The sequence below is a fragment of the Stomoxys calcitrans genome, chromosome 3 (assembly GCF_963082655.1).
Source record: "Stomoxys calcitrans chromosome 3, idStoCalc2.1, whole genome shotgun sequence".
In the NCBI taxonomy this organism is placed as follows: Eukaryota; Metazoa; Arthropoda; class Insecta; order Diptera; family Muscidae; genus Stomoxys; species Stomoxys calcitrans.
The window spans coordinates 50,925,933-50,951,780 of NC_081554.1; the positions used below are offsets into that span (position 1 = coordinate 50,925,933).

At 41.8% G+C, this 25,848-nt stretch overlaps 1 protein-coding gene across 2 annotated transcripts in view; it reads left to right on the forward strand.

Moving 5' to 3' along the window:
* LOC106087135 (E3 ubiquitin-protein ligase TRIM9) overlaps positions 1 to 25,848 on the forward strand; it is a 573,450-nt gene that overhangs the window by 494,173 nt on the left and 53,429 nt on the right. For both annotated transcript variants that reach the window (XM_059365015.1, XM_059365016.1), the window contains exons 3-5: positions 18,845 to 18,940; positions 25,468 to 25,599; positions 25,681 to 25,782. In XM_059365015.1, coding sequence (XP_059220998.1) covers positions 18,845 to 18,940; positions 25,468 to 25,599; positions 25,681 to 25,782 — 330 coding nt within the window. The remainder of the gene's footprint in view (positions 1 to 18,844; positions 18,941 to 25,467; positions 25,600 to 25,680; positions 25,783 to 25,848) is intronic.

Genomic DNA, 25,848 nt, shown 5'->3' on the forward strand with positions numbered 1-25,848 from the left:
GATCTGAACTATACTTGGGTCAGATGTCGGGGAGCTTTAAACTACTTGCTGTTTCAAATTTCATTGAAATCGGATAAAAAATACAGCATTTATGGGCATTAGACCCTTTATCGTCAGATTGGTCTATATGGCAGCTATATCCAAAAATGGTCCGATTTGATCCGTTCAAGAACCTACCCAGCGTGCATCAAAAAGACGCAGCTCAATATCTCAATTTTTGAAGGCTCTAGAGTGATTACAACAGACGGATGGACAGACACACGGACATCGTTAAATCGTTTTTGAATTTTACTACGATCCGAAATATATATACCTTGTAGGGTTGGAAATTGATATTTCGATGTGTTGCCAACGGAATGTCTAAATGAATATTCCCCCTATTCTACGGTGGTGGTTATAAAAAAAAATCATGCAGGCTATGCGTTTCCCTATTTGCAAAAAAAATTTTCCTTTTTAGCCTGGGACTGTCTTATGTACATATTTGCTAGTTCTAACTACCTTCTACTTTTCATGCTTGACATTTTAAATAATTTTTTTAATCAAGGAAACAATTTTCTATAAACTCCACAAAGTTTTTGTATATTTATACCCGAAACCACCAAGGCATCATCCTAACTCAGGCTTTTGACATAAATTGTCTGGCAATAAACTCTTGAGGTTTATCTTAGCCATTTTCACCAAAAGCAAATGTAAAAAAAAAATTAAATTCTTCTGGTGATTTTCCCTTAGATTCTCTCTTTACTCTGGTTTATATGGCAGTTTCTTTTTGTGAAAGAAACCGCCTTTTGTGCCATTGGAAGTTTCAACAGAATTTCTTGTTACCGCTTAATTTAACTTTGCAATTAAGAAATTAACTCCAGAGAAGAGGGGAACAACAAACTTCTATAAATTAATTTCATTCATGTTGCTGCCTTCCCTGCTATTGTGGGTCGGTCGTCTTTATTACCGTCTGCCACTGTCACTGCCACTGCTGATGTTTGTAACTTTAGGGTTATTCTTGGGCGACAATAAGAAATCAGTTTTCTTATCCATGCCCGAGTGAAGGCTGGAGGATGGATGGATGGCACATCAACAACAGCCGCTCACGTTGCACCAGCTCACAAAAATTATAGCATCATTATAAACAATGACAATATCTCTGCATCAGCAGCAGCAACAAGAACAAACAGCAGCGCCAGCAAAATTTGTTTGCAACTAAAATTAAAACAATATGCTGCCATAATAAGTAAACTTCAAGTTGCTACAGATATGGTGGCAAATGCAACACAAACATCACAACTCCACCAACGCCATCGAAAGGCACGATGTATGTGCTAAAGGGTGATTTTTTTGAGGTTAGGATTTTCATGCATTAGTATTTGACAGATCACGTGGGATTTCAGACATGGTGTCAAAGAGAAAGATGCTCAGTATGCTTTGACATTTCATCATGAATAGACTTACTAACGAGCAACGCTTCGGTTCGAAATTTTGACAAATTTTGTTCAGCGATGAGGCTCATTTCTGGTTGAATGGCTACGTAAATAAGCAAAATTGCCGCATTTGGAGTGAAGAGCAACCAGAAGCCGTTCAAGAACTGCCCATGCATCCCGAAAAATGCACTGTTTGGTGTGGTTTGTACGCTGGTGGAATCATTGGACCGTATTTTTTCAAAGATGCTGTTGGACGCAACGTTGCGGTGAATGAACACATTTCGAACCGAACACTGATTTTGGTAATAAAATTCAATGATTTGCAAGCGTTGCTCGTTAGTAAGTCTATTTATGATGAAATGTCAAAGCATACTGAGCATCTTTCTCTTTGACACCATGTCTGAAATCCCACGTGATCTGTCAAATACTAATGCATGAAAATCCTAACCTCAAAAAAATCACCCTTTACAATGTAGCTGAGAATATTCTGCCTGCAACATAGAATGTGAATAAGACTTGTTGCCGATGGTGATAGGCAACACATAGGCAGGCATAGCTACCAGCAACCTTAACCTTGTCTGACTTTATCATGTAAGCGATATTTTTGAAAAGGGTATAAATTCACTTGGAAATAAAATATTCCAGGGTATTAGGCTTACATTAGGGAGAGGATGGTAAAGAGGACCCTTCACGAAATGGTACGAGTGGTCGAAAATTCCCGCTGACTGAAGGAGTGCGCCATTGTGGTGCAGGTTTGATAATTGCCTCCCTAGACCACACGGGGATCCATCCGTATATCTCCCATTAGAGGAGTAACATGCGGCATGATTGTCAATACAAACTAGGAAGATGGTGTGGTTAGAAGGCGATTGGCAAAGGGTTTGCTCTAAGGGAGAGTATTCTTACAGATTCTCTGAAACTTCGTAATGAACAAAGTCCTATTAGATCTCAAAAAGGAAGGCACGATCTAATAGGACTTTGTTCATCACGAAGTTTCAGAGAATCTGTAAGATTACTCTCCCTTAGAGCAAACCCTTTGCCAATCGCCTTCTAACCACACCATCTTCCTAGTTTGCATTAACAATCATGCCGCATATTACTCCTCTAATGGGAGATATACGGATGGACCCTCGTGTGGTCTAGGGCGACAATTATCAAACCTGCCTCCACAATGGCGTACTGCTAGTTTGCCTTCCTAGTAACCGCATAAACGGACAATGTCGTTCTACTGATTCGAGTCAAGTATATGTCGACCACCAGCGAGATAATGGGCATGAATGACACTGAGTTGACTGTTTTATGGACTGAGGAATGGGTTAAATACGAACCCGAGAAAGGTGGATCTGGTGCTTTTCACTCGGATATAAAGGGTGATTTTTTTGAGGTTAGGATTTTCATGCATTAGTATTTGACAGATCACGTGGGATTTCAGACATGGTGTCAAAGAGAAAGATGCTCAGTATGCTTTGACATTTCATCATGAATAGACTTACTAACGAGCAACGCTTGCAAATCATTGAATTTTATTACCAAAATCAGTGTTCGGTTCGAAATGTGTTCAAATTTTGACAAATTTTGTTCAGCGATGAGGCTCATTTCTGGTTGAATGGCTACGTAAATAAGCAAAATTGCCGCATTTGGAGTGAAGAGCAACCAGAAGCCGTTCAAGAACTGCCCATGCATCCCGAAAAATGCACTGTTTGGTGTGGTTTGTACGCTGGTGGAATCATTGGACCGTATTTTTTCAAAGATGCTGTTGGACGCAACGTTACGGTGAATGAACACATTTCGAACCGAACACTGATTTTGGTAATAAAATTCAATGATTTGCAAGCGTTGCTCGTTAGTAAGTCTATTCATGATGAAATGTCAAAGCATACTGAGCATCTTTCTCTTTGACACCATGTCTGAAATCCCACGTGATCTGTCAAATACTAATGCATGAAAATCCTAACCTCAAAAAAATCACCCTTTATAAAAAAAGGGGATTTAAAACACCAATCTGTGGGCGGGATCACTCTGTCATTGTTGAAAGATGCGAAATATTTTGGCCTTGTCCTCTATTCGAGTCAAGTAATGGGCATGACACTGAGTAGACTGTTTCGCGGAATAGGTTAAATATGAACCCGAGGAAGGTGGTTCTGGTGCTTTTTAACTCAGATATATAGAATGGCGGATTTAAAACACCAACCTGTGGGCGGGATCACTCTGTCATTGTTGAAAGAGGCGAAATATTTTGGTCTTGTCCTCTATTCGAGTCAAGTATATGTCCACTGCCAGCGAGGTAATGGGCTTGACACTGACTAGACTGTTTTAAGGAATGGCTTGAATATGAACCCGAGGATGGTGGATCTGGTGCTTTTTAACTCGGATATATAAAATGGCGGACTTAAAACACCTACCTGTATGCAGGATCACTCTGTCATTGTTGATAGAGGCGAAATATTTTGGCCTTATCCTCTATTCGAAACTTTCCTGGAACAGAAATATGGAGAAGAAGAAAACAAAAAGACTCTCCGCGCATTTTACACCTTCTGTAGTATGTTCGAGGAGGCCACCGTAGCGCAGAGGTAAGCCCTTTGGGGGCTCAAAAAGTAAAGTAGAGAGATGGGTTTATATGGGAGCTGTATCGGGCTATAGACCGATTCAGACCAAAATAAACACGTATGTTGATGGTAATGAGGGGATCCGTCGTACAAAATTTCAGGCAAATCGGAAAAGAATTGCGCTCTCTAGAGGCCCAAGAAGTCAAGACCCAAGATCGGTTTATATGGCAGCTACATCAGGTTATGGACCGATTTGAACCATACTTGGCACAGTTGTTGGATATCATAACAAAACACGTGAACAAAACACGTGGTGCAAAATTTCATTCTAATCGGATAAGAATTGAGCACTCAGAGGCTCAAGAAGTCAAGACCCAAGATCGGTTTATATGACAGCTATACCAGGTAATGGGCCGAATTGAACCATACCTAGCACAGTTGTTAGAAGTGATACTAAAACACTATGTACAAAATTTCAGTCAAATCGGATGAGAAATGCGCTCTCTAGAGGCTCAAGAAGTCAAGACCCAAGATCGGTTTATATGGCAGCTATATCAGGTTATGGACCGATGTGAACAATACTTGTCACAGTTTTTGGATATCATAACAAAACACGTCGTGCAAAATTTCATCCCAATCGGATAAGAATTGCGCACTCTAGGGGTTTAAGAAGTCAAGACCCAAGATCGGTTTATATGGCAGCTATATCAGGTTATGGACCGATGTGAACAATACTTGTCACAGTTGTTGGATATCATAACAAAACACGTCGTGCAAGATTTCATCCCAATCGGATAAGAATTGCGCACTCTAGGTGTTTAAGAAGTCAAGACCCAAGATCGGTTTATATGGCAGCTATATCAAAACATGGACCGATATGGCCCATATACAATACCAACCGACCTACATTAATAAGAAGTATTTGTGCAAAATTTCAAGCGACTAGCTTTACTCCTTCGGAAGTTAGCGTGCTTTCGACAGACAGACGGACGGACGGACATGGCTAGATCGACATAAAATGTCGCGACGATCAAGAATATATATACTTTATGCGGTCTCAGACGAATATTTCGAGTAGTTACAAACAGAATGACGAAATTAGAGGGTATTTTATACCCTCCTATGGTGGAGGGTATAAAAATGTTCAGCGGTGATTTCCCCTCCTAATGCTGGCAACATTTGTAAGCTACTATGCCATGTAAAACTTCTCTCCAAAGTGGTGTCGCCCTGCGGCACTCCGTTCGGACTCGGCTATAAAAAGAGGAGGCCCCTTATCACTGAGCTTAAACTTTAATTGTACTGCAATCGTTGGTATGGGAGAAGTTTTCTCCTGTTCCTTAGCGGGTAGTGTTCATGGGTAAAATTTGCAAATTTTCATTCTTGTGGTATGTTCGATGAGAAGTGAGGAATTAGCCCGCAGATGATTTACTCGATATATGGTGGCGTCGTGGGATCAATGTCAAGAAATGCAGTATTGGTATGGTGGAAGGTTTAAAATGAAAGGTGAAGTTATAGGGCCATCTCATCAGATTCACTTAAACAATGTGTGTCCTATGTGATACAACAATAGTGGCGGACCAAAGCTTCTGGTGGAAATCGAACCGACAACCTCGCATTTGAAATGCATGCTCGCTACCAACTCAGTTATAGAGCCAATAGGATTCAAACTAGAGAGTTCGAAAAGGTCCAAAAACCATTCCATGTTGGAATTGCATGCGCTTCGAGATTCACACATCAGGCAGATTTTGTAATGATGTTGAACATGCAGTACATTCGGAACTGTTCTGCTTGGGTTGAGGGAGCTCAACGTGCGGAAGGTGCATGGATGGATCCTCAGTTATATTCTATGTACTATAGATGCGGAGAGTAGTCTGACTAACTGCATCCAAAACTCGTTCGAGACAAGAACTTTAAAATCCAAAGACTGGAATTAGGGAAGCGTTGACATCCACGCAGGCAGATTTAAATGCAATGCTAAATATGTGGAGGTTTATATTTCGAACTATACTGCCAATGCCCACTTAGGTTGAGGGAGCTTTGAATGCTGAACGTGCATGGTTACATCTAGTCACCATAGATGCCAAGGATAATCTGGTGAAGGTCCCAGACTAACTGACATCAAAATCGATTCTAGACAAGATCTTCAGCATTTGCTTTGAGAGCGATTGAGAGCGAATGCATTGTTTATCTTCCCCAATGGTTCCAATATGCATTTAGGAACAGGATTGGTGGTCTACTCCAATACACTCTACATTTGTACGTCGCTGAGCCGGAGAGATCTGTGTCATTGCAATAGCCGCAAATGAAATATGCAAAGTGTAGTCTGGTGAAGGTCCCAGACTAAATGACATTTAAATTGGTTCTAGACAAGATCTTCAGTATTTGCTTCCCCGAAAGAGAGTATTCAGAGCAGATGCATTGTTTATCTTTCCCGATGGTTTTAATATGCATTAAGGAACGTGTTTGGTGGTCTACTCAGATACAGTCTACATTGGTAGGTCGCTGAGACCGCTGGTCGATTGCACCGGCATTCAGGCAAAAGTCTGTGCCATTACGATAGCCGCAAATGAAATCTTGGGAAGGAATTTTATGGCTTCGAAATCGTTACATACTGGGCACAACTACAAATCTAACTAGTGTTAGCTTCGGGTAAGAGATTAAAACATTATTTACCTTTGTATCACGAACATCAGGAATTCTCATAACTTTCACTATATTCTGAAGAGGAACCGTGGATATAACATGGGCGCAGGGCACACCCGATGTACAGTTCCATAAAAGCCGATGGGTTGACACATTTTACGGAAGAAGTTTCAAAGAAGTTGTAAATATTTCAATGAGTTTGATATGCATAGGTTCGAGGTCTTTTGTACACATTGGGGTTATAAGCCCTGCAGAGTGTATCATGAAGAAAGATCATTTCTGAGTAGGAAAAATAGGGAAAAAAGCTGTTTTACACATTTTACGGAAGAAGTTTTAAAAAAAGTTGTAAATATTCCAATACCTTGATATGTATAGGTTCGAGGTCATTTGTAATCAGTGGGTACATTTCTGAGTAGGACAAATGGGAAAAAAACTGTCCCTATGTAGCGTAAAATAGGTTAGGTTAAGTGACAGTCAGATTCACTTAGACGTTTTCTTCCATTGTGATACCACAGGAACTTCGAGTTCCTACCTTTGAATCATCCAGATCGCTTTAGAAAGCCCACAAACTTCCGAATGTTCACATCCACTAAATCAGATAAGACTTCAAAGAATTGAGAACCTAAAGTGGAAGTCATTCTGACTGCCACACAGCAGATGTTCTACAGTCTCTTCTTCCTCTACGTCCTCACAGATTAGGCAAAAGTCGTTACTGGCAACCTTCAGTCCGTCAGCATGTTTTTCATTACAGTCAACAGTCATGACATACACTATGACTGAGACATCCGCTCTAGACAGCAATGCGGTAGACCTCTTCAAGTCTAGACCAGACCACGTAATTTTGGAATGCCATGAAGGGCTGTTTCAGTGAAATCGTTGTCGAGACAGGCGATCTTTAGGGATCTTTGCCCTAAGATATGTTTCTGTATGAATGATAGACTAATAGTACGAAAATCTTTCGCCTTCGTGTGGTAAGGTTTCTCTGCATTTGAAATGAAAATGACGTTTGTGTCCCTCCATCCCACAGGCATATACGACATGCTGACACAGGCAGAGTATATCTCCCTAAGCAGGAGCCAGTCTATCGGACACTGTTTGTAAATCAACCGGTGATACGTCTCCAGGGCCTGAAGACTTAAAGGAGTCGAGACTCTTTATCGCCCAAAAGATTTTCGGCTCAGACACAATTACCCCAAATAACCTCCGACAAATGTCTATCAGAGACAACCTCTTCTGGCGCCACGGGAAATGTGTGTCAACGAATAGTTTCAGTGTTTTCTCACTAGACATTGTTTATACATTCTCTGACTTCTGAATATATCCCACCGCAATAGGTTGCAAGGATAGGATCTTCCTTAGCTGCAGAGTATCATCCAGGATTTGTTCTAAGGAGGATCTTCCTTAGCTGCAGAGTTTCACCCAGGATTTGTTCTAAGGAGGAATGTCACCCGAGATAAAACCTGGTTGACGTAGAGGACATACCTGGTGTGCGATTTGACTGAAATTGAACATGTAGTGCTCCGATATCATTTCCTTCATCTCTTGCTTGGAATTTTGGAAATCGGTCTACAACATGACCTATCGATTTGAATTCTGGAACTGATTCAATTTAGCCATGATCATCTGATCTTGTCTGTCTGGCCATTTTGTCTGTCTATTCGTCCTGACTGTTTGTTCTCCTTATCTGTCTTTTGGTTTGAACTATGTGTCGGTCTTGTCCGGGCTGTCAGTCCTACTTGCCCCTCTTTCGGTCTTGCCTGTCCGTCCATGTTATTTACCTGTATAAAGAGTGCGGATCGATCATCCTCAAATTTGGCATGTGCATATTTTTTGACCGAGAGACGAAATGCATGAAATCTGTTAAAATTTTCACATAGCTCCCAAATACAAATTTCGGGCTAATATTGCAACAATATGGTCATCTGTAAACCGATACTCCAGAAATTCCATACAAAGGCTTCCCTTTTGACTCTTGAGATTATTGTGAATTTCTATGAAATCGGTAACAGATTTTTATATGGCTCCCACATATATGAGGCATTATCTGGAAAAAGAGCCACTTTAAACAAAAAAGGGCAAACTAAAACAAGCAAAAGCGTGCTTAGTTCGGCCGGGCCGAATCTTATATACCCTCCACCATGGATCAAATTTGTCGAGTTCTTTTCCCGCTATCTCTGTTGTGTTGTTTCAGCCCATAGACCGATGCTGTTTCAGGCTTTAGACCGATTCAGATCATATTTGACAGGTCATGGGAGAAAACGTTGTACAAAATTTCAGCCAAATCGATTAGTAATTGCGCCCTCTAGAGGCTCAAGAAGTCAAGATTCCAGATCGATTTATATGACAGCTATATCAAATTATGTACCGATTTGCGCCATACTAAACACAGTTTTTGGAAGTCATAACAAAATACTTTGTCCAAAAAATCGGCTAGGAATTGCGCCCTCTAGAGACTCAAGAAGTAAAATAGGGAGATCGGTTTATATGGGAGCTGTATCTGGCATTTGACGCGTACATTGGAGGTTATGGGAGAAGCCGTTGTTCAAATTTTCAGCTAAATTGGACAATAATTACGCCTTCTATAGGCTCAAGAAGTCAAGATCCCAGATCGACATGCTAAATCAAGTTATGGACCGATTTGAACCATACTTAGTGCAGTTGTTGGAAGTCATAACGTAACACGTCATGCCAAATTTCAGCCAAATCGGACCAGAATTGCGCCCTCTAGAGGCTCAAGAAGTCAAGACCCAAGATCGGTTTATATGGCAGCTATACCAGGTTATGTACCGATTTGCGCCATTCTTAGCACAGTTGTTGGAAGTCATAACAAAACACCGCTTGCAAGATTTAAACCAAATCGGACGAGAATTGCGCCCTCTAGAGGCTCAAGAAGTCAAGACCCAAGATCGGTTTATATGGCAGCTATACCAGATTATGAACCGATTTGAATCATACTTAGCGCAGTTGTTGGAAGTGATACAAAAAACACCTCGCGCAAAATTTCAGCCAATTCGGACGAGAATTGCGCTTTGTAGAGGCTCAAGAAGTCAAGACCCAAGATCGGTTTATATGGCATCTAAATCAAGTTATGGACCGATTTGAACCATATTTAGTGCAGTTGTTGGAAGTCACAATGAAACACGTCATGCCAAATTACAGCCAAATCGAATAAGAACTGCGCCTTCTAAAAGCTAAAAAAGTCAAGACCCCAGATCAGTTTATATGGCAGCTATATCAGCTTATGAACCGATTTGAACCATATTTAGCTCAGTTGTTGGAAGTGCCACTAAAACACCGCGTGCAAAATTTAAGTCAATCGAGAATTGCGCCCTCTAGAGGCTCAAGAAGTCAAGACCCAAGATAGGTTTATATGGCAGCTATATCAAAAGGTGGACCGATTTGGCCCATTTACAATTCCAACCGACCTACACTAATATAAGGTTTTTGTGGAAATTTTCAAGCGCCTAGCTTTACTCCTTCGAAAGTTAGCGGGCTTTCGACAGGCGTCCGTCTGTCTGAAGATCGATCCATACATGCGCTCGCAGAAAGGGAAAATTTTGAGGTAAGTTTGAAAAAATTAAAGGGCGTATAAAGGGTTTTATTTTTTGCAATTTTGTGACACGTAGTTTTAAAAATCAGAAATTTCAGTGGAAAACGCCGCTTGGGCTTTTTAAAATTCATGAATTTGTTTTAAAGTTATAGTGGTTCGAAAATAGTTTTGTTAATAAAGTGTAAATTCTGACGGTGTGGCAACCCCGCAGTACACAAACCTAAAATCATACTCTTTTTATACCCTCCACCATAGGATGGGGGTATACTAATTTCGTCATTCTGTTTGTAACTCCTCGAAATATGCTTCTAAGACCCCATAAAGTATAAATATTCTTGATCGTCATGAGATTCTAAGTTGATATAGCCATGTCCGTTCGACAGTCTGTCTTTCTGTTGAATGCACGCTAACTGTCGAGGGAGTACATCTAGGCACTTGAAATTCTACACAAATACATGTTCTGATATAGCTTCCACATAAACCGATCTCTTATCTTGACGCCTTAGGCCGCTAGGGGGCGCAATTCTTATTCGATTTGGCGGAAATTTTGCTTTGACTTCTTGCAATATTGTCGGGTATGGCCGAAATCGGTTACTAACCATTTATAGCTGTCATATAAAAAGGTTTTCAGATTCGACTGCTAGAGCCGTGTCAAGCAGCTTTTTGAGCCTCTAGGGGGCGTAGTTACTATCCGATTTGGCTGAAATTTTGCTCGTTGTATTTCTGTATGAGACTTCTCAGAGCCTTGACTAACCTTGGAATATATCGGTCTATAACAGGATATAGCTTCCATATATTTGAGAGTGTCATTCAAAAAACTTTTCCCATACGATCCATGGTGGGAAGTACATAAGTTTTGACCCGGCCGAACTTAACTTACTTGTTAAAGTTTTTTTTTTTTGGCAATTTTTCTCTAAACTCCTTATACCACTTTCCATATGAAGCAATTTCTCAAGGCACGTTTCCCTTCATTGCCAAGAAGTTTTTCTTAAAGTCATGCATATGCATATGCGACAGGCTGGTGCCATTGTGTCTGCGATTATTATCTTATTATAGTTACTCATGCCACACCGTCTGCGATACAGAGATATGCGTTAAGTTTTATTCGAAACTAGCTACCGTTTTTAGCTTATATGGAATTTTCCAAAGAAAAAAAAAAACAAAAAAGCAAAAACGACTAATATGACCAAGCAACTTTTAGCTCCAAAAGTTGCTTCATTTATTTAATTTATTCTTGATATGCAAAAAAATCTTATAAAGCATAGAACACCGTAGAAGTGTTATACAAGTAAAAGCATGCTAAGTTCGGCCGGGCCGACTCTTGGGAACCCACCACCTTGGATTCTGCTATAAATTTAGACAAAATAAATTTAGTTCAAGGGCATAATTTTATTCTATTCTACATACCTCTTTAACCTATCAAGGATGATCGAGAGACCGGTTTACATGGAAGCTATATCAGGATAGGGAATGATTTATACCATACTTGAAACAGTTGTTGGAGGTCATTACATAACACCACACGCAAAATTTCAGCCAAATCGGACGTAAATTGCGGCTTGTAAGGGCTCAAGAAGTCAAGTCGGGAAATCGGCTTATATGGGAGCTATATCAGGTTATAAACCGATTCGGATCTTACTTGGCACAGTTGTTAGAAGTCACAGCAGAACACTTCATGCAAAATTTCAGCCAAATCGGACAAAAGTAGGGGTTCAAGAAGTCAAATCGGGAGATCGGTTAATATGGGAGCTATATCAGGCTATAGACGGATTTGAACCGTACTTGGCACAGTTATTGGAAGTCGCTAAAGATCACTACGTGTAAAATTTCAGCCAAATCGGACCAAAGTTGTGTCGTCCAGGGGCTCAAGAAGTCAAATTGGGAGATCGGTTTATACGGGAGCTATATCAGGTTTTTGACCGATTCGTACCGTATTTAACACAGCTGTTAGAAGTCATAACAGAACATCACATGCAAAATTTCTGCCAAATTGGACCAACTGTGCAGCTTCCAGGAGCTCAAGAAGTCAAATCGGGAGATCGGTTTTTAGGGGAGCTATATCAGGTTCTTGACCGATTTGAAGCGTACTTGGTACAATTGTTAGAAGTCATAACTGAACTACACAAGCAAAGTTTCAGCCAAATCGGACCAAATTTGTGGCTTCCAGGGGTTCAAGAAGTCAAATCGGGAGATGGGTTTATAGGGGAGCTATATCTAAATCTGAACCGATATGGCCCATTTGCAATCCCCAACAACCGACATCAATTGGAAGTATATGTGCAAAATTTCAAGAGTCTAGCTTTACGCGTTCGACCGCTATCGTGATTTCGACAGACGGGCGGACGGACATGGCTTGATCGAATCAGAATGTCAAGAGGATCCAGAATATATATACTTTATGGAGTCTCAGATCATTATTTCGAGATGTTACAAACGGAATGACTAGATTAGTATACCATCATCCTTTGGTGGTGAGTATAAAATTATGTATCCTCATATGACCTTAATATAGATAAGATCGGCCTATATTTGGACATAGCTGCCATATATACCGATTTTCCGATATAGAGTCTGAAGCCCATAAAAGCTTTATTTTTTAACCGATTTCGCTGAAATTGGAAACAGTGGGTAGCTTAAGGCCTCCCAACATATGACCTTAATATGGGTAAGATCGGCCTATATTTGGACATAGCTGCCATATATACCGATCTGCCGATAAAGGGTCTGAAGCCCATAAAAGCTTTATTTTTTAACCGATTTCGCTGAAATTGGAAACTGAGTAGTTTTAGACCTCCCGACATCGGAGCTAAATATGGTTCAAATCGAACTATATTTTGATATAGCTGCCATATAGACAGATCTGCCGATAAAGGGTCAGAAGCCCATAAAAGCTTTATTTGTTATCCGATTTCGCTGAAATTTGAAAAAGCGAGTATTTTTAGGCCTCCTAACATCCAACTTAAATATGGTTCAGATGCGACTATATTTGGATATAGCTGCCATATAGAACGATCTGCCGATAAGGGGCCTGAAGCCCATAAAAGCTTTATTTTTTATCCGATTTCGCTGAAATTTGAAGCAGGTAGTACCTTAAGGCCTCCCAACATTTGACCTTAATATGGGTAAGATCGGCATATATTTGGACATAGCTGCCATATATACCGATCTGCCGATAAGGGGCCTGAAGCCCATAAAAGCTTTATTTATTACCCGATTTTGCTGGAATTTGAAAAAGTGAGTAGCTTTAGGCCTCGTAGCATCCGACTTGAATATGGTTCAGATCCGACTATATTTGGATATACCTGGCATATAGACCGATCTGCTAATAAAGGGTCTGAAGCCTATAAAAGCTGTATTTGTTATCCGATTTCGCTGAAATTTGAAACAGTAGGTAGATTAAGGCCTCCCAACATCTGATCTAAACATGGTTCAGATCCGACTATATTTGGACATAGCTGCCATGTATACCGATCTGCCGATAAGGGGCCTGAAGCCCATAAAAGCTTTTATACGATTTCGCTGAAATTTTAAACAGTGAGTAGCTTAAGGCCTCCCAACATCTGACCCAAATATGGTAAAGATCGGACTGTGTTTAGATAAATCTGTCATATAGACCAATATGCCGAATATGGCAAACCTATTAACACCGTAGACCTCACTTCCATCCTATAAGCTTCTGACACGACTCAAGAACCGCAAAGGCCTTCTTTCCCGGAAGGCTCTTTTCAAATTCCAGTCCAATTTACTATAAAGAATAACGTCGAGAAATTTAGTCGATTTAGTCAACCCCAAAGCTACACCCTGCGTCGTGGGGAGTTCAAACTCCGAAGTCCTTCCGACCAGTTCCGTCTTCCAAAGATTCAACCTAAGCCCGCAATCCACGGCCCAAGACACCAAGAGCACTACCAAGAATGTCCGATATGATGTTCGGAAATTTACCCGTAGCAAGAATGCAAAGGTCGTCTGCATAAGCACACACCTTCACCGCTTTCGCCTCCAACGGAAACACATCAACAACAAGAAACCATAGCAGCGGCTTAATGACGCCTCCCTGAGGTATACCCCTAGCGTCCTTTGACCAATACTAGCCGTAATCTCTTTATCCAAACTGTTACGCCATCATCCACACCTGCAATACTTTGAGATGTTACAAATGGAATGACTTGGTTAGTATACCACCATCCTATGGTGGTTGGTATACAAAATGAGTCGTTTTAAGCCCCCCCGACTTCCAACCCACACATGAATCATATAGACCGATCTTCAAATTAATCCCATAAAAAGCATATTTCTTGCCAGATTTCGCTGAATCTGTTACTTGTTCACGAGACCAGCCCCTATGTAGACATAACTGTGGATCCAATAGCGGAGTTATAAGTAACAAAATAGGATGAGTATTATATACTTGGTGGTGGGCATCCAAAGTTCGGCCCGGCCGAACTTAATGCCTTTTTACTTGTTTTAGTTGCCATTTCACCAGCTCCTATAGTTATATCTCTTTAACTTCTCATACCTCTCTTTAAATATTAATTTTATAAAAATTATAGCATTTATATTTTTATAGTTTGCGGCATATGACATACTGTCGTTTCTTTTTATGGTAATTCATCAACATTTTATTTCCGCTGGTTATGTGCCACACAAAAGTTTTCATTTCACGCCTTTTTGTACTCATTGTACTCTCATGAAAAAAGGATGTGTGGTGTGGAGTTTGTGTGCGTTGTAAACGAAAAAAGAGATGCGTCTCCATGCCGGAATCGTTGCTATGGATATGGCTACGGGCATTTGTGGTTACTTTTATGGCAAATGTTCCGTGAGCATGAAGTTGCTGTTGCTGTTATACCCACTGCGAATCAGTAGAGGCAGAACATAGCGACAAGAACATTTTGCACTGAATATATGATGAAGACCTTAGCAGCAAAAAAACAAGTAAAAGCGTGCTAAGTTCGGCCGGGCCGAATCTTATATACCTTCCACCATGGATGGCATTTGTTGAGTTCTATGCGCGGTATCTCTTTTTAGGCAAACAAAGAATAATGAATAAGAATTGTTATGTTAGTGAAGCTATATCAAGTTATAGTCCGATTCGGACCATAAATGAATGCTGAACATTGTAGAAGCTATTGTGTAATATTTCAGATCATTCCGATAAGAATTGTGCCTTGTAGGGGCTCAAGAAGCAAAATCGGGAGATAGGTTTATATGGGAGCTGTATCAAGCTATTGATCGATTCAGACCATATTAGACACGTATGTTGAAGGTTATGAGAGAAGCCGTTGTACAAAATTTCAGCCAAATCGCATGAGAATTGCGCCCGCTAGAGGTTCAAAACGTCAAGATCCCTGATCGGTTTATATGGCAGCTATATCAGGTTGTGTACTGACTTGCGCCATACTCCGCACAGTTATTGGAAGTCATAAAAAAACACTACGTGCAAAATTTCAGTCAAATCGGATGAGAATTGCGCCCTCTAGAGACTCAAGAAGTCAAGACCCAAGATCGGTTTATATGGCAGCTATATCGGGTTATGAACCGATTTGAACCATACTTAGCACAGTTATTGGAAGTGATATCAAAACACCACGTGCAAAATTTCAGTCAAATTGGATAAAAATTGCGCCCTTTAGAGACTCAAGAAGTCAAGACCCAAGATCGGTTTATATGGCAGCTATATCAAAACATGGACCGATTTGAACCATACTTAGCACAGTTATTGGAAGTGATATCAAAACACCACGTGCAAAATTTCAGTCAAATTGGATAAAAATTGCGCCCTCTAGAGACTCAAGAAGTCAAGACCCAAGATTGGTTTATATGGCAGCTATATCAAAACATGGACCGATTTGGCCCAAGATCCCAGACCAGTTTATATGATAGCTATACCAGATTATGAGCCGATTTGAATCATACTTAACATAGTTGTTGGAAGTAATACCAAAACACTACGTGCAGAATTTCAGTCAAATCGGATGAGAATTGCTCCCTCCAGAGGCTCAAGAAGTCATGATCCCAAATCGGTTTGTATGGCAGCTATATAAAAACATGGACCGATTTGAGCCATACTTAGCACAGTTATTGGAAGTGATATCAAAACACCACGTGCAAAAATTCAATCAAATTGGATAAAAATTGCGCCCTTTAGAGACTCAAGAAGTCAAGACCCTAGATCGGTTTATATGGCAGCTATATCAAAACATGGACCGATTTGAACCATACTTAGCACAGTTATTGGAAGTGATATCAAAACACCACGTCAAATTGGATAAAAATTGCGCCCTTTAGAGACTCAAGAAGTCAAGACCCAAGATCGGTTTATATGGCAGCTATATCAAAACATGAATCGATTTGGCCCATTTACAATCTCAACCGACCTTCACTAATAAGAAGTATTTGTGCAAAATTTCAAGCGGCTAGCTTTACTCCTTCGAAAGCTAGCGTGCTTTCGACAGACAGACGGAACGGACGGAAGGACGGACGGAAGGACGGACGGAAGGACGGACAGAAGGACGGACAGAAGGACGGACGGACGGAAGGACGGACGGAAGGACGGACGGAAGGACGGACGGAAGGACGGACGGAAGGACGGACGGAAGGACGGACGGAAGGACGGACGGAAGGACGGACGGAAGGACGGACGGAAGGACGGACGGAAGGACGGACGGAAGGACGGACGGAAGGACGGACGGAAGGACGGACGGAAGGACGGACGGAAGGACGGACGGAAGGACGGACGGAAGGACGGACGGAAGGACGGACGGAAGGACGGACGGAAGGACGGACGGAAGGACGGACGGAAGGACGGACGGAAGGACGGACGGAAGGACGGACGGAAGGACGGACGGAAGGACGGACGGAAGGACGGACGGAAGGACGGACGGAAGGACGGACGGAAGGACGGACGGAAGGACGGACGGAAGGACGGACGGAAGGACGGACGGAAGGACGGACGGAAGGACGGACGGAAGGACGGACGGAAGGACGGACGGAAGGACGGACGGAAGGACGGACGGAAGGACGGACGGAAGGACGGACGGAAGGACGGACGGAAGGACGGACGGAAGGACGGACGGAAGGACGGACGGAAGGACGGACGGAAGGACGGACGGAAGGACGGACGGAAGGACGGACGGAAGGACGGACGGAAGGACGGACGGAAGGACGGACGGACGGAAGGACGGACGGAAGGACGGACGGAAGGACGGACGGAAGGACGGACGGACGGAAGGACGGAAGGACGGACGGAAGGACGGACGGAAGGACGGACGGAAGGACGGACGGAAGGACGGACGGAAGGACGGACGGAAGGACGGACGGAAGGACGGACGGAAGGACGGACGGAAGGACGGACGGAAGGACGGACGGACGGAAGGACGGACGGAAGGACGGAAGGACGGACGGAAGGACGGACGGAAGGACGGACGGAAGGACGGACGGAAGGACCGACGGAAGGACGGAAGGACGGAAGGACGGACGGACGGAAGGACGGACGGACGGAAGGACGGACGGAAGGAAGGACGGACGGACGGAAGGACGGACGGACGGAAGGACGGACGGACGGAAGGACGGACGGAAGGACGGACGGAAAGACGGACGGAAGGACGGACGGAAGGACGGACGGAAGGACGGACGGAAGGACGGACGGAAGGACGGACGGAAGGACGGACGGAAGGACGGACGGAAGGACGGACGGACGGAAGGACGGACGGAAGGACGGACGGAAGGACGGACGGAAGGACGGACGGAAGGAGCAGGTTGCTAAAAAGTTACGAGATGTGTATGGTGATAAAGCCTTAAAAGGAAGACAGTGTCAAAATTGGTTTCGCATATTCCGTTCTGGAGATTTTTCACTTAAAGATGAGCCACGTTCAGGTTGGCCAAATGAAGTTAATGATGACCAAATCGAAGCATTAATCGAATTGGATCGTCATGTAACTGAGCGTGAGATAGGAGAGAAGTTAAATATACCAAAATCAACATTCATCATCACATAAAAAGTCTTGGACTGGTGAAAAATGACATGACGATCAAGAATATATTGGGTTGCCCAAAAAGTAATTGCGGATTTTTTAAAAGAAAGTAAATGCATTTTTAATAAAACTTAGAATGAACTTTAATCAAATATACTTTTTTTACACTTTTTCTAAAGCAAGCAAAAGTAACAGCTGATAACTGACAGAAGAAAGAATGCAATTACAGAGTCACAAGCTGTGAAAAAATTTGTCAACGCCGACTACATGATAAATCCGCAATTACTTTTTGGGCAACCCAATATATACTTTATGCGATTTCAGACGCATATTTCGAGGTGTTACAAACAAAATGAAGGAATTAGTATACCCCCATCCTATGGTGGAGGGTATAAAAAAACGCACAAAACCAAATGCAAAAGCTTTTTTTCGCTCTTTTTTGCAACAAGAGTTCTTTTTAAACCGCTATTTTTACACTTCATAAAAATACTACGAACCATTATCTCTTCCTGGACCTTTACAGCTTTTGGGGTTTTTCTTGCCATTCTTTCTTATACATATTTTTTTTTTTTGTTTTTGGATTCGGGAAAATATTTTATTTGTGTTTGTATGACTTATATGGTGGTGGTTAGGGTCTTTATGACTTTCTTTTCGCAACCAAACCATTTTTGTTTTTTGTAAGTAATTTGTCACTAATGTCTCGCTGGTTTTTATCTTCTCTTACAGACGGAACTTTCACACAATCTGCAACAATTGTCAGAGAAGGCACGTTCAACAACAGAATTCATACAGCGGCTAAAAGGGATGAGTGACAAAGTAACGGTAAGTTGACTTTTTCTACACTTTGCATGTTTTTATCAGCACTCGCAGAGCAAAGCACCCCCAGATAGCTGCAAGTGTGCAGTGTTACAATGAGAGGTTTGCGAAATAATATCTCAAAAGTCAAAGAAAATGAAAGCCCCTTTAGGCTAAAAACCAAAAACACGTAAAAGGAGAAAATAAAAGCGTGTCCCTAACAGGCGTCTCCTTCTAGTCGACTTTTGAGAAAATCCTTCAAAAAAAAAAAGAAACGAAGTGTTTGCTTTCTTCGTTTTTTTGTTTCTTTAGCTGGAAGGCTTTTAAAAGCAGCACAGCATTAAGAGAAAAATGCCTTAAAGTTTTTTTAAGCTCAAAATAATAAAGTTGCTCCAAACTTAATATCTTAATTAAGTAAATGTTGACTGAAAGTGGTTTAAGAGCCCCCCTCCCCCCCAAATAGGAAAAACAACCATAAAACAGTTGTAATTTCCTAAAGATTTTAACGTCTAATTTTTTATGGTTCTTTTTCCATTTTGTTGCACGCTGTTGCTGATGATGGTGTTTTGCAGTTTCTGTTTGTAATTCGGATGAGATGGCAACTGCAAGATACTAAAATTTAAGAGACAGTGGATAAATGTGGTGTTTTATTATAATAAAATGCAAATCAATTAGCATTTCACAAGCCAATAACATAATGTTGGTAAAAAAAACAAAAACCTAACGTTGGTCCGGTTACACACAGTGGGAGAAATCAAAAAAAAAAAAATATTTTGGGTTGCCCAGAAAGTAATTGCGGATTTTTTAAAAGAAAGTAAATGCATTTTTAATAAAACTTAGAATGAACTTTAATCAAATATACTTTTTTACACTTTTTTCCTAAAGCAAGCTAAAGTAACAGCTGATAACTGACAGAAGAAATAATGCAATTACAGAGTCACAAGCTGTGAAAAAATTTGTCAACGCCGACTATATGAAAAATCCGCAATTACTTTTTGGGCAACCCAATATATATGCCGTAAAATGAAATGAAAAGGTTAACACGAAGCTAGCGAGGTCGTGTGCAAAATTTCAAGGCCCTAGGTTGTCCGGGCGCCTCACAGCAGGCCCCCGAAAGGTGGTCAACTCGACTTTTTGAAATAAAATTCGGGCTGCCAATTTTTCATTTGTGGTCCAATTTTCGTTTAAAAAAGAAATTCTAAAAAAAAAACAAATAGAGTAATCTTTATAATAGTTTTGGAGTTTTGCAGATAAAAGTGTCCCTTAAGACACTAAAAATAAAATCTGTCCGAGGAGCAGGAGCCGACGGGTTACCCGCTGAACTATTTAAGAACTATTTAAGAACAAGGCAGCAGGAGCCGACGGGTTACCCGCTGAACTCTTTAAGACCGGAGGCGATACGCTGATAAGGCGTATGCATCAGCTTATCTGCGCAATCTGGCTAGAGAAACGCATACCCAAAGATTGTAACCTCAGCATACTATGTCCTGTACACAAGAAAAGAGACAAGACGGAATGTGCCAAGTACAGAGGAATAAGTCTCCTCCCCATCGTATACAAGATACTCTCGAGCGTTCTGTGTGAAAGTTTAAAACCTAAAGTCAATGAGGTAATTCGGCCCTATCAAAGCGGCTTTCGACCTGGTACATCCACCTTGGACCAGATATTCACACTACGCCAAATCCTGGAAAAGACCCGAGAGGAAGAAATCAAAACCTACCATCTCTTTGTTGACTACAAAGCCGCCTTCGAGACTCCTTTACGTTCAAAGGTATTTCAAGCTATGTCTGAGTTTGGTATCCCTGCAAAATGATTGACTCTCTGCAGGATGAAACTTGCTGATGCGCGTTCCTCAGTAAGAATGGGAGAGAATCTCTCCGAACCATTCCATACCAAACGATGTGTCAGACAAGGAGACACCCTATCGTGTGATCTCTTTAATATCCTGCCTGGAGAAGATTATACGAGATGCAGATGTGAATAGATATGGCACACTAATCACAAGAGAGCACATGCTACTCGTCTTTTCAGACGACATTGATATCATAGGTCGGTCACAGGAAATAGTAACTGCTGCCTTTGAAAGAGCAGAATTGAAGAGAGTCAGTGAAAATAGGTCTGGCAGTAAATGGAGATAAGACGAAATGGATGGTTGCAACTCCCAAAACGCCTTGTACAACTAGAGCAGATAAAGCAAGTGCAGAAAGTTGGGAACCACAACTTTGAGATAGTCAGCAACTTTATCTACCACGGCGCCGCCGTAACCGAAACGAATGACACCAGTTTTGAGATTAAACGAAGAATAATACTGGCAAACAGATGCTAGTTTGGACTAAGTAAGCAGTTTAGAAGCAAGGCCACCTCTCGAAAGACGAAGACCACACTATGCAAGACACTGATACTACCCGTGCTGTTATATGGTTCTGAAGCATGGGTACTTGTGAAAGCAGATGAGGCAGTGCTTGGAGTGTTTGGGAGAAAGATTCTTCGTAACATATAGGGACCAATTTGCGTTAACGGAAAATATAGGCGATATATGAACCACGAGCTGTATGAGCTGTATGACGACGATAGCATAGTTACATGCATCAAAATACAACGGCTGCTTTGGCTGGGTCATGTTGTCAGAATGGATGAAGAAGCTCCAGCAAAGAAGTCTTTTGAAGGCAAACACGGTGGTAGACGCAAACCGGGAAGACCAAAAGCCCGATGGAAAGATCAAGTTGTGGGAGACACCTCAAAACTCGTTGTCAGAGATTTTAGAATGAGCGCAGAAGATCGAGGCGCTTAGAACGCTATTCTACGTTCGGCTAGTGGAATAAATATTCTGTCATAACCAATTAAAGTAAAGTAAAGGATTTTTCTCATTTCAAAACCACCGTGGATTTCTTTAATATAAATACATCATCACATTAGCTTTAAAACATTCAAAGGATTTCCAGCATGCAATAAATCTCCTACGGCGTAAATAAGAAAAATGTTTGCAAAAAATCTTAAACTTCTACTTCGGTGGTCTTGCTTTACGGACATTTTGCTCGCACTTTCGCATTACGCTTAACTCTGTCGTTCTTTTTTTTTTTACTTTGCACTCTAAGTCCAGACAAATTACAATTCATTTTAATAAGAATAAGAACTTTTTACCAAAAGGATGCATGCTTAAGCTACCTGAATAAAGTGGGAGCACTAAGGCAAAGTAAGGAACATCAAACACACGAAAGTCAACTGCAAGAAAGATGCACTGAAAGAAAAACTATTTAAATTTTTCACAGCGTGCCTAGGACTTCCATATACACCGAAAGCCTGGCAGGAGACAAGGGCGGTGTTTATACCCGAGCCCGGCAAGGCAAGTTATGAGACACCGAAGGCCTACAGACCCATAGGCCTTAGGTCCTTTCTACTCAAAACCATGGAACGTATTGTGGACACCATGATAAAGAGTAGGACTTCCAGCGAACTGCTCAAATACAAACAGCATGCCTATGTCAAGGGAAGGTCGATGGAGACTGCCCTGCACGAAGTTGTGTATAAAATAGAAGAATTCCTCGATGCCAAGCGGTATGCATTGACATCGAGGGGGCTTTTAACAACGTGCGGACCGACACACTGATCCAATCCTTAGACCAGTGCCGGGTGGACCCGATCCTTAGAGACTGGATAACCCATATGCTAAGGAACAGGTGGGTAAATTGTATGTCCCATGGCATAAATATAAGGGAGAAAGCGGCACAAGGCACGCCACAGGGGGCATTTTATGGCCACTCCTATGCGTGACCACCATAAATGACCTATTAAGGATGCTGACTGAGGAGGGATTTGAACCCGTCTGATGGGTAAGAATCCGAACGAGCTATGCAGAAGGGCCGTAAGGGTCTTGCATATGGCACATGACTGGCCTAGACCCAGGGGGCTCAATGTTAACCCAGAGAAGACTGAAATATGCCTGATCACGAGTAAGACGAAGATGGGTCAATTTAACGCACCAGGTTTCCTATGACGATTCCGATATCTGAGGAGGTCAAATACTTAGGTGTGATCTTGGACAGGAAACTGAGAAGGCTCACAGATGTTGGGCACTATGTAGACTGGCCGTGGGCTCGAAATGGGGCCTGAATCCGAGGATAGTCCACTGGCTCTACGGGATCGTGATTAGACCTATACTTACTTACGCCTGAGTAGTTTGGTGGAATGCTATGGAGAAAAAGTACAACATGAGGACCATACAACAGGTTCAGAGAACATGTTGTCTTGGCATAGGCGGAGCGATGAGGACAACGCCCACTATTAGGACCACTGGAGACTATTCTAGATATCCGACTCATTGACATATAGATTAAGTGTGAGGCAGCCACTGCGGTTATGAGACTTAAAGCGATGGGAAAATGGATTGAGGATGAGAGCAGCTTATACCATCGCGGTATAATCGAGGCGACGATTGGAAACCTGGAAATAAGGGAAGAGGTTTCCGATCGCATACCTGAAATGAAACTTGAGGTCGAGTGCGAGGCACTGCTGCCATCGGCACAGTCTTGGATTGACAAAACCCTAGTATTGCCATCTGGAAGATCATGTTACAAGGATGGATCCAAGCTTAGATTACAGAGTGGGCCTTGGGGTTTACATTGAGAACCCAGGGACTGAGATCTGTTTTAGACTGCCTGGCCATAATACGATCCTGCAGGCGGAGATCGTGGTTATCACGGAATGCGTGAAGTGGTGTGGTGCCAACGCGAGGTCGCCGAATGTGAACATCTTTACCGACAGTAAACTGGCCATAAGTGCAATAACAACCAGGACGGTAAAGTCACGAACAGTCTTGCAGTGTAAGAAGGAGATTTACGCCTTCTCTGAGGGTGACAAAATCCGTATCTTTTGGGTACCGGGCCATAACGGAGTAAGGGGAAATGAAAGAGCAGACGATTTGGCGGTGAAGGCCAGAGGACTGCCGTCAATAAATTTGGTTCACTCAAAGCATTTCGGGTCGAAGTAGTCCGAGTTAAGGGAGTAGGCGATGAATGCAGTTGCATTCGTAGTGGAACAGCGAAACGGTCGGTAGAACGGCGAAAATCCTATGGGGGGATCAGAATCGTGAGAAGACGAGGCTATTACTGAAAGGAAGCAAGAAGGAGGTCAGTATAGCCAATGGTATCATAACGGGACACATAGGACAACGAGCTCACTTATGTAAAATCGGTGCAGCAAGTGATGGCATGGAGGGCATGCGGTGAAGATGATGAGAAGTTGGAGCATTTCCTATGTCATTGCCGGGATTTCGCGTCTAACAAATACCGGCACTTAAGTGGGACACAATACCAGACTTGAACCAACTTAGGGGAGTGGTATTGAAAACAATTAAGGATTTTGTAAGTAGCACAGAATTCCTAACTTATCATTTTCTTTTTAGAGGTTATTTTATAGTTTTTAGAGCGGACAACAAGCCGATTACTGGCTTGGGTGTATGCCCATAGCGGCATGGGGCGGGTTAATATCTGCACCCTCTTTTCAACATCAAACGCACGAAAGTCTTGAAGAATCTTAAACCTTTATTGAAAATGGGCGATTTTGCCTTTATAATCAAATTCTAGCCCATTTGGAAACAATGGTCAAACTGGACATGCAGATTTTACTGGCCTATTTCTACAGGAGGCCACCGTAGCGCAGGAGGCCACCTAATGCTGGCGACATTTGGGAGGTACTGTACCATTTGGTATGGCGGCCATATAAAAACTTCTCTACAAAGCGGTGTGGCACTGCGGCTCGTCGTTCGGATTCGGCTATAAAAAGGAGGCCCCTTATCATTGACCTTAAAAATACTTAAATCGGACAGCCCTTTATATAGGGTTGCCCAAAAAGTAAATTCTTAAATCGGACAGCCCTTTATATTGGGTTGCCCAAAAAGTAATTGCGGATTTTTCATATAGTCGGCGTTGACAAATTTTTTCACAGCTTGTGACTGTAATTGCATTCTTTCTTCTGTCAGTTATCAGCTGTTACTTTTAGCTTGCTTTAGAAAAAAAGTGTAAAAAAAGTATATTTGATTAAAGTTCATTCTAAGTTTTATTAAAAATGCATTTACTTTCTTTTAAAAAATCCGCAATTACTTTTTGGGCAACCCAATAGATATGTGAGAAGTTTTCCCCCTGTTCCTTAATGGAATGTTCATGGACAAATTTGCATTTCTCCAGGGCTGGTAAATGAGTCTAATGGGCACATATAAACCAAAGTTCAAATTTGACTTCTTTTCCTTGTGGAGGGCACAACCTATGAGTTTGAATTTTTCATCTGATGTTCTATTATGACATCCATCTACCTGAGGTCGATACATTTTATAATAATTTTCAGTGTATTCTTCTTTTAATTTTCCTCACATTTCCACCTACTTTCCATTACCTTGCATTTTCTCTCATTATGTAAAAATTGTTTGGTTGTGAAGTTTTTCTTTTTTCCTTGGTCTAGAATGAACAGAGACGTACATATATTTTAATTATATCTCTGGTCTTCATGTGTAACTTTCAATCTAATTTAGTAACCGTTTCTTGTTTGTTTCATATTTATAGGAATCCTGCATCGAATTTGAAAGACTGGTTACGGCCCAATGTGAAGCCCTCATTCAAGCCATACATGATCGTCGTGAATATCTTCTAGAGGCCATACGCATGGATAAAGAAACAAAAATAAGAATACTTAAGGTAAGTTTCAAACAATTGCGACGTTAGTGAGAATGTCGCATAAGGTTGAGCAATTGGTTCTCTTGAATTGTCTTTTGACAGGATCAACAATCAAATTGTACGGGAAAGCTGCAACAAACCACAGGACTTATACAATTTTGCATCGAAGCCCTTAAAGAGACTGATAGCGCTGCATTTTTACAGGTAAGTTGCGGTATATTTAAGATACAGTTTTTGTCACATATAACGTTAGAGTGGTGGTAACAAAAG